The sequence below is a fragment of the Sus scrofa genome, chromosome 8 (assembly GCF_000003025.6).
Source record: "Sus scrofa isolate TJ Tabasco breed Duroc chromosome 8, Sscrofa11.1, whole genome shotgun sequence".
Lineage (NCBI taxonomy): Eukaryota > Metazoa > Chordata > Mammalia > Artiodactyla > Suidae > Sus > Sus scrofa.
In genome coordinates, this window is record NC_010450.4 from 181142 (window position 1) to 193061 (window position 11920).

At 54.9% G+C, this 11920-nt stretch overlaps 1 protein-coding gene across 4 annotated transcripts in view; it reads left to right on the plus strand.

Moving 5' to 3' along the window:
• The window catches only part of PCGF3 (polycomb group ring finger 3), a 49362-nt gene extending 40707 nt beyond the window's left edge, over positions 1–8655 (plus strand). For 3 of the 4 annotated variants that reach the window (XM_021100824.1, XM_021100825.1, XM_021100823.1), the window contains exon 11: positions 365–4243. In XM_021100824.1, coding sequence (XP_020956483.1) covers positions 365–412 — 48 coding nt within the window. In that variant the 3' untranslated portion in view covers positions 413–4243. Of the gene's footprint in view, positions 1–364; positions 4244–7965 lie in introns of those variants that run through there. The other variant, XM_021100828.1, reaches the window with a different exon arrangement.

Genomic DNA, 11920 nt, shown 5'->3' on the forward strand with positions numbered 1-11920 from the left:
GTCCTTGTCATGACATGTTTCGCTTGGGCTTCACAGCCAGTCTCAGGTTGTGAATGTGGTGGTTCTGAAATCATCAGCCCCAGGGGGGTGTGGCCGGGGAAGGCTCCGACACGCCACACCCCTCCTGGTTGAGGTCACCAGTGTCCTTGGATGGGAGTGGCCGCTGCAAGCAGAGGGCACCCCTCGAGCCCTGGTGCCTCACTCTGGAGCAGAATCAGATGGGTGAGACCTCGTCTTCAGGGGCCGCCCGGGAGGGACAGATGGCCAGGGTCCCAGAGGCAAGCGGGGCAGGTGCACAGGCTCCCCCCGGGCGGCTGGCGGTGGGTTCCCTGTCCCCCCTCCTCTCACGGCCCCTGTCTTACAGAAGGCGCCGCTCCTGCTGCACTACAGGCCCAAGATGGACTTGCTGTGAGCGGCGGGCACAGCAGAGACTCAGCCCCCCTGCCCCGGGGCACTGCTCCGAGTGCGTGGCCTGGCGGGACCACAGTGGCGCCAAGGATGTCATCCCAGGCGTCGTGTGGACCAGATTCCTGAATAGAGAATATTTATAACTTTTGTATGAGAGAGAATTCACACTCAACAGGACACTCCCGGCACGAGATGCTGACACACCTCGCGGCCGGGGCCCTCTGCTCCAGCTCGCAGACCCGCGTGAGAACATCGCGAAGGTTCCATCCCAACGTGTTACCTTTGCTTGCTTTCCAGGTCTTGAAAGTCTCTTCCGTTCAGTTTATGAATTAGGTTTCATGATGAGCCCCCAAAATACTTGTACGTTTATTGAATCCTTCCTAAGTTATTGAAAAAAATGTCTTTTCATGGTGAATGACGATATTTATGTTGCCTTTAGCTTCCTGAAGACTTTAGAAGATGTATAAAAATTTAATTTAAAAGCATACCAAACGAAGGGTTTCCGTTCATAGCCTGAGAAACCGTGGTATTCCATTCTCCACGTTAGGAAATGTGAGGCCGGCCGCTGCCCTGGGCCACGGGGCCTGGCAGCCTGGGAGGGGGCTGCAGCCCCGGCCCCCCGCCCGCACACTCAGCAGAGCGGACCAGCCGCCGCTGGTTGGCAGAACGACTCTTGTTGTTAAAAATCGCTTTTATTAAATACGTTGCGAGTTGTTCGGTGCGTTAATTTCCTGCTATTGTTTCCCGTTTTCATTTTGCCGAAGAGATTGTCGGGAGCGTTTGCGTGGGGCGCGCTCGCTGCCAGAGCCCCGGCTCTGCAGGCCTTCGGAGGTGGCAGGAGCCAGCAGCGCCCCCGCCGGCGGTTCTCGCGCGCGTGGCCGGTGTTCGAGGGGAGGGCGCCGAGGACAGGGAGGCCGGGTCCGGGGAGGCGGCTCGGTGCCGCCAGAGAGCTTTTCCGGCCGCCTAGGGCCCGAGGAGTCAGGCACCGGCAGCACGGCCTCTGTTGGCGGCCCGGCCCTGCGGCCTCGCGGGTGTTCGTGGTTTTGTGGGAGTGGAGAGGGAGCCCTTTGCCGGGACATCCGCTTCTGCTCCTTGGAGATGGGCCCTTGGGAGGTCTTAGCACACACCTGACAGGCGCCCGGCGGCCAGCGGGCTCCGTCCGCGTCTGGGGCTGCTGCTCTGTCGCCTGCCGGCCCCGGGTCCTGGGCACCTTGCTCAGTAGGCGGTCCGGCCGGGCGCCCTGCGAGCTGGGCTCTCCGGGAAGAGCGTCCCTCGGGACTGGACCTCCTCTTGAACCGGCTTTGCAAGTGAGGGTCTGGCTCCTCGACACTCAAGTTGTTTTCTTCTGCTTCCTGTTTCTTGCACATCCGTGTCCGGAGCAGCTCCTTAGGGACGAGACCCACGTTCCCCGAAGGGGCTCAGGCCAAGTGGCCGTGAGGCCTTTCAGAAACACAGGCGGCTTCTCCCGGGGGGGCTTGGCCAGAATCCCCCGCCCTTCCCGCCCTTCCTCCCGGGACCGTGGGAGCTGCTCAGTGGCCTGCGCTGGCCGGCCCCCCGGCCGGTCGTTGGAGCTGCCCGGGGAGGGCCTCCTGGGTAGATGTCTGTGAGCGAACGTTTCCTGTCTACCTCAGATTCTCGTGTCCGCCCGTCCCTAGCCCCGTGCGACCCCGGCGCCGTCCAATGTGACGTCAGGGTTTAGGTCTTTCCCCGTCTGGCGAGAGGAAGCAGAGCCGGAACAGACGAGCGTCCACGTTCACGTCGGATGAACTCGCAGGTCAGCTGTCGGATGAACACGGCTGTGATAATCGCATAGTTTATATTTGTACCTTTGTAGCTCCTTCGAAATCACTTGAACTTGCTCTGGTGCTAAGTCCGCGTCGAGCCCCGCGGGGAGGCGGCGGTGGGCGAGCCGGGTCGCCGGCCGCCCTGGCCGCGCGCGCCGACGCGCTCTGTAACCCTGTCGTAACCTGATGAAACCTCAGCAGCAGAAGTACCTATTTTTCTAAGATTTTCTCGCGCAGACCGTCCTCTACGGGAGACTCCTGGTGCCGCCGCCGCCGCCGCCGCCGCGGGTCTGGCCGCAGCCCCGCGGGGACGGAGCTCGGGCCTCGCCGCCGCCGCCGCCGCCACGGGGGCCGCGCGCTTCTCTCCGGCGGCCGTTGGCGTCAAAGGCAGAATTTTATCTTCTCCAGCATGACCGCCAGGATCAGTTAGTGGCTGGATCCTATGAAGCGTTTTCGAACAAGGGACGTAGTTTCACAGCTACCGATGCTGGTGCCACGAACGCTGCCAGTCACCCCGCGGCACCGGCAGCGGCAGAGGGCTTGTCACCAGCACCAGGCCTCACTGGGTACAGTTTTCATGAAAAGAGAAAATTCGCATAGAATATATAATACTGAAGTTGAGATTTGGGGGGTAAAAAAAAAGAAAAGGTTAACTTTATAAGATTATTTATTCTATTTTAAGCCTTCTATCATAGTTTCCCATCCAGTTACTTGGTTCCAGTGGTCCAGCTTTCTTTACAGGCATATAAAATGAAATTGTGAGATGTTCGGCAAGCTTCTTTTTGCTTTGAGTAGCTTTTAATGTGTGTCTTTTGTCTGATGTGGATGGAGAGCAGCTGATGCTCTTGTGCAATAGGTGCCAGCCCGCCTCCGGCAGGCGCGGCAGTGGATTGGGAGGTAGCATCTGCTCTGCCGAGGGGAGGGAGCATAGGTGGACTCGGAACCTGTATGTTCAGCTGTTGGTTTTTCCTTCCCCGTGGCTGTCGTATGTGGACGCCGTCCCTGGGATCGTGCCTCTGCCCGCAAGGGCGCGTCACCGTGTTTGAGAGCGAGGGACCAGCCAGCAGCCACAAGCGGACGGGGGGGCCGTGCCTGGCCTGGCGCCCGCAGACCCACGTGCTGGCGGCCCAGGACGCACGCCCTGGACCCGCCACAGATGTGACAGTGCTGCTTCCCCGGCCCTGAGCCCCGAAGGGCGTGCAACCTAGACGCCTCGGCGTGGCACTGGGGTCTGTAGAAATTCCTTCGTGTTTCCCTCAGAGCCCCCAGGATGGATTTTCCAGCGATTGTGACGTCGTTATTGGGTTAAGAGGCTCTAGGAACGAGCCAGCGGATACTCCTGCTTTGTACGTGAACATTTCATGTGGTCTCAAAACATTGGAAATACGTTTAGTGCAGATAAATCACAGAACGTGCCGTTTCTCTACTTCCTCAGGAAACCATGTACACTCCACCACATCGCGCGTGACCTTAGCGTGACAGACCGGCGTGTTTCTCTGCCCTGGTGTTTAATGGACTGAATTCGTTGGGACGGGCTGGTTAGGGGCCATTCAGGCTGTCACCGGGGCCGTCACCGGGGCCCTTTCCCTGCCTGGGTTCGCTCTGCTCTGCTCCTCAAGGCCGCGGGGCCTCTGCGTCCAAGGGCTCCCGAAGGGGCTGCGGGCTGAGGGTCCCGAACACGGCAGCGTTGGCCGAAGTGTCTACGCCAACGGCTTCCTTGGGCGTAAGAAAACCGTTTTTCCCAAATGACATAGCGTTCCAGGGCGAAAGCTCGCCACCAAGCCTGGGCGTCCCACGTGGCGACCTGCGCGCTTCGGAGGGTTATGGAGGCGACGCTGCAGACACATGTTCTTGACTGTTTAGTTTGAAAGTTTACATTTTTTTATGCTTTGTGTTGGTGTGTAATTTTTTGTACTATTGGTGGCTAGTTTTTGTCTAAAATCTTTTTTGAAATACTGCTTAAATGTTTTGATTTTATGATAGTGAAGCTTGTATTCAGTGTTTTGCCAATTGATATTATATGCTTGTAATAAAAGCAAAAGGAAAACCGACCTCGCTCTCTCAGATTGGACGTTTTGTTACCTAAGATGTTTGTCAGAGCATCAGATGGACGCTCCGTTGGAGTCATACAGCGGACCGAGAAATGCCACGGGCGCCTCAAGCCCCCACACCCAGACCCTTCCCCTTCTCACCGGGCCCCAAACCCTGGGGGGTAATGACCTTGCTCCACGTGGCATTTGTGAGCGTGACTTTGGATGCAGAACTTCACTAAATTGTTCTGCTATTTGGCACCAGAGGTTTGGTGGGGACTCGGGAATCCACACTCGTCTGTTTGCCTAGAGCGAGAGGTTGCTGTAGTTTGGAGCTGCGTGTGCCAGGGGAACCGTGTTAAAGCAAACCTCCAACCCCGCGGGCAGCTGACCGCCAGTTGGAGCTGCAGCTCCCTCTCCTGGCGTCTCTGTCGGGCTTCTCCAGGAGACCTGCGCGCGCGCACACGGATGGGAGGGTTTCTCCCGAGCAGGCTGCCCTCCCCTTAGGTTCTGTCCAGGCCTCTGTGGGCTCCGGGACGCCCCCCCAGCCCTGAGGCTCATCTTAGCTGGAAATGCCCTCACAGACACAGCAGAATAATTTCATCCTGGGCACCAGAGCCCAGTCAGGTTGACACATGAAATCAGCCATCACAGGCAATTTGCGGGGGGAAAACGATGCCCAAAACTTCTAATTTTTCTTTTATAAAGTTATTTATTTATTTATTTTGCTTTTTAGGGCCACACCTGTGGCACATGGAGGTTCCCAGGCTAGGGGTTGAATTGGAGCTGCAGCTGCCGGCCTGCGTCACAGCTACAGCAACGCCAGATCCGAGCCGCATCTGTGACCTGCACCACAGCTCACGGCAACGTCGGATCCCCAACCCACTGAGTGAGGCCAGGGGTCAAACTCGCATCCCCATGGGTACTCGTCAGATTCGTTTCCGCTGTGCCACAACAGGAACTTCCCCGAAACTTTTAATTCGTAAAGGTTAAGTAATTTATGGCAGTCTTAGGAAACTAGAATTGAAAACAAGGAGAATGTGTCGACCAAAATTATGCTCATGTGGATTTCAGGTCAGTAAACTTTAAAGATAAGGTTCATCTTAAAAAAACTAATTTTGTGGGGAGTTTCTCTTGCGGCTCAGAGGAAACGGATCCGAGTAGTATCCATGAGGTTGCAGGTTTGATCCTGGGCCTCACTCAGTGGGTTAAGGATCCGGTGTTGCCATGAGCTGTGGTGTAGGTCGCAGATGTGGCTCGGGTCCCGAACTGCTGTGTCTGTGGTGTAGGCCGGCAGCTGTAGCTCTGACTGGACCCCTAGCCTGGAAACCTCCATATGCCGCCGGTGCGGCCATAAAAAAAAAGGAGCTAATTTTACATATTTTACTTATCTTTGGTAAGTCATTTACTCCATTTACTGAATGTCAAGATGTTGGCTGAAGCTGCATGTCAGATCCTGTTCATCCAGGCAGGAAGCAGGCTTTGCAGTCAGGTCGTCAGATCAGGTCCTGTTGGCTGGGCTGCATGTGAACAGGTGCCGGGAAGGGAGACTTGGGGAAGGAGTGAGACGGTGCTTAGCCAGGCTGAGTCCCTGCCCCCCAGCACCCCAGCCCCTGAGCCTGGGAGGAAGGGCAGTGAGGACCGCCGCACCCGTCTTAGCTCTCGCGGGAGAGTCGCTACTCCAGTGCGACTCTGTGTGCCTGAAACGTGCAAGTCCCGTTTAAACCTAAGCTTCTCTACGGATGGGTCATGCGTCCCCTGAAGTGAGAGAGGCTCATGGCACGCTTGGCCAGGGACAAACATCTCCCTTTGACTCATGGTTCTTAAGGATAAGACCCCCAGCAGGGCCTGGGGCGGCTAATGCCCGACTCTTAGGGGCGGGCCTCCTGCTGGGATGAGAACAGTGTCGTCTCCCAGTTACACTGAAATCCCGCTGTGCTGGTGTAAATAAAGGCTCCCGTAGGATGCACAGGCCACCCCTCGGTCCAGGGAGGCACACCTGGTGCTCTGGGTATGTTTCAGATGACGTGGCAGGGGAGACGTGTCCCGTTGTCTAAACCACCAACAGGCTGATTGTCTCTGTATTTTATTTGGACCTGAAAATGTAAATCATCTAACCATTGCCTTTTTATTTTTATTTTATTATTATTATTATTTTTTGCTATTTCTTGGGCCGCTCCCGCGGCATATGGAGGTTCCCAGGCTAGGGGTCTAATCGGAGCTGTAGCCACCAGCCTACGCCAGAGCCACAGCAACGCGGGATCCGAGCTGTGTCTGCAATCTACACCACAGCTCACGGCAACGCCGGATCGTTAACCCACTGAGCAAGGGCAGGGACCGAACCCGCAACCTCATGGTTCCTAGTCGGATTCGTTAACCACTGCGCCACGACGGGAACTCCACCACTGCCTTTTTAAATGTGTATTCGGTGCTAGAATAACAGAGTTACTTCTTTAGGAACATTTTTATTCAAAAGCCTTTTGAAAGATAAAAGGCTCTGGCCTTTATAACAAATAGATCAAGTATTAAGATTCACCAACTAAGAATAGACTCCTGTTGTTGAGAAATGGCTTCTTCTGCTGAGATCTTACACAAAACCAGCATTAATTCCAACTCAGTTCCTGGAAAGTGTTTCTGGTGATTCTACAGTGTACAGTCTGACCTCTGTAGGACCCGGGGCGCTGGAGGGTGGGGTGTGGTCCTGGGACCCGGGGCGCTGGAGAGATATGGAGAAAAGTCCCCGGACCTCAGGGCTCCCAGGACCCACACTCACCCTCGCGGTGCTCCGGCGATCACGTTTACGTCCTCCTGCCCCCCGGCTGTCTCTGACCCCACACCTCAGAGCCAGAGCAGCTGGAGCAGCCCCTGCAGATGAGAGGAGGGAGCTGTCCAGTGCCTGCCCCACCTCCCAGGATGCTGCCCCCAGAAGCTGCAACAGCTGATGGCGACGAGGCCGGCCTGGTCCACCGGCTCACTCACCCGAGACCAGCCCCTCGAGGGTTCATTTGGGGGCCTGCTTAATGACACGCCTGAGGGTAGCGCCACTGCCAGAAGCCTAGGGCGTGTGTTGTGTGGTGTCTTGTTGCAGCGTGGGCTTTTCACCCGCAGTAGGGCATGTTTGTGCCATCAGACCCCCTTTCAGGGTCTTGCAAAGGTGTTTCCACATTTTTTTCATAGAGTTCTCACCTACTTCTAGTTTGGTTTACGTATGTATTTTCTCAGGGAGATAGGGCACCTCGTTATGTGGAACAGAGAAAACGCTGGTATTTGTGCCAAGTCTGCCAACTCAGAGAGTCGTTGGGTGGGTGTCGCCCACACAGGCGACCTTGTCACAGCAAACACACCCCCTGTGCTCCTCCGCAGGCTGCTCTCCCACCACAGCCTCCGAAGAAATGTTAGCTAATAGCGTCAGTGACCGTGCCGTGTGTTCTGACCTTAGTGGAAATATTCTTACCGTCTTCTTTTAAGCACAATTGGGGTAGGTTTTGATAAATAACTTTTAATGGTAGAGAAATGTCCTCCTGTAACAACTTACTAGACATTTTAGTCTGGAATATGTAATTTTCCTTTTTGGTTTTTTGTTGTTTGGCTGTTCACCTGCCGTGTGGAAGTTCCTGTTCTGGGGATCCGGCCCTCGCCACAGCATTGACAATGCCAGCCCCTTAACCTGCCGAGCCACCCGGGAACTCCTTATTTTTTGAATTAAAAGTTTTAACAATTTTATTTTGTTTTTGAATTTTTAGCACATATAGAGATTCGTGCAACCACCACTACAGTCAGGACACAGAATGGCTCCATCACCCCAAAAACTTCCTTATGCTCACCGTTTTGTGCCACCACCGAATAATGGCAGCCAGTGACCTCCAGCATTGTAATTTTGCTGTTTCAAAAATGTCAGGTCAGTAGACCGCATTGCTTGAGTCAGCCTTCGAGGGCACGTTTCAGGTTCCCCGTCATGAGGATGGACACAGCCTGCTTCCCGGTTCCCCTGATGAAAGGCTTTTGCACTTTTCAGTGTTTGATGATCGTGAGCTTCACGTGCAGGTTTGCAAGTGGACCTAGACTGGTGCTGGGTCATACGGTGAGTGTGTGGTCCAGAAACTGCAGAACAGCCCTTCCCAGACTGGCTGCCCAGTTGGCATTGCCAACAGCAAGTGTTGCGTTAGGCACTGCCCATCCTGTGCTGTCGCTGTGACTTTGACTTCAGACCTTGATGTAGGTGTAGTATTACCTCACTGCGGCTTGAATTTGCATTTCCCTGATCGCTTTTGATGTTGAACTTCTTTTCTTGTGCTTATTTGTCATTATCTCATCTTTGGTGCCGTGTCTATTCGTGTCTTTTGCCTTCTTTTTAAGTGAGTTATTTTCTTATTGAGTTTTGAGAGTTTTTATATATTCTGTATTCAGGTCCTAAGTTGGATATGTGGTTTGCAGATACTTCTCCCATATTTATCTTATGTTTTCATTCTCTCTGCACTGTCTTTGGCAGAGCAAATGTTTTTAATTTTGATAAAGTTCAGTTTATCAATTTTTCCGTTTACAAATTTTTTTATTACGCCTTTGTGTCGTGTCTAAGAATGCTCTGCCAGATGTCGGGTCTTGGAGATGTTCTCCTGTTTTCTTACAGCATTTCATAGGTTTATGTTTTACCCTGATAGGTGATCCATTTGGGGGTTTTTTGGTTTGTTCTTTAATTAGGTTTTCATTTTTTATGTTGGGGTTGACCGACAGTGTGATTCATTTTGAATTCATTGTGAGACATGAGGCCTAAGTTGGGGTTTGGATGGTCAGCTGTTCCATCACCATTTGATGAAGAGGCTACCCTGTCCCCCCTGGATCGCTGTGGCACTGTTGTCCAAGGTCGAATGGCCATATTTAGGTGGATCTGTTTCTGGACTCTCCGTCATTAATCTCTGATCCCTGCCTGTGCATCTGTCCTTTGCTGATACCACACTGTTTTGATTGTTGTTGCTTTATGGAAAGTGTTCAAAGTGGGTAGAGTGATTTATCCAACTTTGTTCTTCTCTGTAAAAAGTATGTACTATCCAAGCTCATTTACCCTTCCATATAAATTTTTTTTTTTTTTTTTTTTTGTCTTTTTTTTTGTTGTTGTTGCTATTTCTTGGGCTGCTCCCGAGGCATATGGAGGTTCCCAGGCTAGGGGTTGAATCGGAGCTGTAGCCACCGGCCTACGCCAGAGCCACAGCAACGCGGGATCCGAGCCGCGTCTGCAACCTACACCACAGCTCACGGCAACGCCGGATCGTTAACCCACTGAGCAAGGGCAGGGACCGAACCCGCAACCTCATGGTTCCTAGTCGGATTCGTTAACCACTGCGCCACGACGGGAACTCCCCTTCCATATAAATTTAAGCTCTTGTCTGTATCTAAAAAAGGTCCTGCTGGAATTGTTGAAATTGCGTGAGTTCTATAGATCACTTTGAAGGAGGCTGACATCTTGACTGTGTTTGTAACTGAGCAGGACCCAGTGGGGCCTCCAGGAACAGACCCCCATGGCCTCCACCTCCCTCTTGGTTTTTTTTTGTTTTTTTGTCTTTTTGCCATTTCTTGGGCCGCTCCCACAGCATACGGAGGTTCCCAGGCTAGGGGTTGAATCGGAGCTATAGCTGCCGGCCGACGCCAGAGCCACAGCAACGCAGGATCCGAGCCGCGTCTGCGACCCACACCACAGCTCTTGACACCCAAACAGGGGGTCTGGTGAGAAGGAACTGCTAGGGTTCCAGCCACGGTGGGATACCTGGGCGGAAGGTTGGAGGAAGTAGGCTTTGCTCTGGGTTGGGTTCAGTCCGGAACTGGGGGTCTTTCTGTGATGAGGCCGCTCAGCACGTTTTTATCTGGAGAGCGCGAAGACTGGTAGGACACAGCCCGGACGGGTCACAGTGTTCAGACGCGGTTATAATGCGCTCCTGTTTCTATCTTGACCCATCAGGGCTGCTCTGCCCGGGGACGTGTGTGCGGTCGCTTCTGCTTGGCGAGGGCTCAGCTCCTGTCCGGGGCTCCTGCGGGTGGGGGAGGGGGCAGCCCCTGGCGGGGAAGAGGGTCTGCTCCCGGGGGGCGTAGAGCTGCTTCCCTCTCTCTCCCTGGCGGCCTTCCATCCTCAGAGCCTGTTCCCGCTCCCACCTACCTCCATGTGAAGCTCCGGGACACACGCCCCGCCTCGGGGTGACTTCTGGGGAAACTGCCCCCACCGAGAGTGGGCTGAGGGAGCAGGCCCTCAGGCTGGGGTCGGAAGGGCTCCTTGTTGCCAGCCTGGAGTGGGGCGGGGTACACCCAGCGACCGCAGCGCGCGCCTGATCACCCGGCCATGTGCCACTGTGAGGCTGCACGGCCAGCCAGTCACTCTTGGAGCCACCAGTGTCCTGAAGGCTGTTAACCCCGTGACTCAAGGGGCCTCAGGCAGCCTTTTGAGACTTTGATCTTCTGCAGCTGGAGAGCAGGTCAGGCTGCAGCTGCCCAGGAAAGGGCCGAGTCAGGCTGCCGGGCCTGCTGGGCTGAGTCAGACCTTGATGGGGATGGCACTCACCATGAGACCTGGTGGAGGTGCCTGCGTGGGGCCAGGGCCATCTTGAGCCCCAGATTCCCTGAGAGCCCCTGAGCGTGAAGTAGTGGCCCTCCCTTCACCTGGAGACAAAGGCAGATGCCCCCACCCCCATCTGCCTCCTCTCGCTGCCGCTGGTCCAGCAAGCAGGGTCCTGCCTCCGACAGTCTGGGCTGGGCGTGGAGGGCCCCTGGGCAGGGCTGCAGGACCACCGGGTGCATGCCAGCAGGGCCCAAGGGTGCCGGGCGGTGCAGGCAGGACATGCACAGTGGCTGCTCTTCTGTGACTCCAAGATTTGAGTCATGACAAGGGCTTTGGGGCCAGTGGTAAAATGCAGTGTGGAAAAAGCCAGTGCCCTCTGGAAAAGGGATAGAGATGCTGATACCGCTTCCAGAGAAGCTGCCTGGGGCCCGCAGTCCAGCCCTCCGAGGCTGGTAAAGGCCGTGAAAGAAGATCTACGTGAATGAAGAGACACAACAGGCTCTTAGATGGAGTCAGCACGTCACAGAACCGAACCTGGGTCCGCTCAGCCCATCTGCTGACACGGCTTGTGGTGAAGAAAAATGCAGAGTTTGTCGCAGGCGCCAAACAAGGAGAACAGGCAACTGGGGCTCAAAAGCCCTGGCTCCCTGAGGCTTTCAGGGAAGGGTCTGTGAAGACAGGCTGAGGGCGGTGCCATCAGCTCCTGGGTACTCTGCTGACGGGTTGGTGAGGAGGAGGTCGCCAGTCAGCATCACCCGTCCTCGGGTTCAGCCCGTCTGGGGTCTGCGTGCCCGTGGTCAGCAGTCTTCCCCCGCTGGGGCTTCGGTCTCTCTCTGGAAAAGGGCTCAAAGTCGTGGGTCAGGATGTCATCGACAGCCCTTGAGGAGGAACTCAAGGTCCTTGACTTTGTTTTATGGCTGCCTGTTCTTATTTTGTCTTGCTTGTTTTCCTTTGTTCCTGCCCTTTCTCTGATTAAAGTTATTCTCTGGAACTTGGAGCCTACTACAAACAAGAGGGAGGCAGCGGCCATGGGGGCCTGTCCCTGGAGGCCCCACAGGGTAGCAACATCATATTTGTTTTTATGTCTCCTTAGGGTCCTCTTGGCTGTGACAGTTTCTCAGACAGGCCTTGTTTTGATGAACTCGACAGTCTTAAGG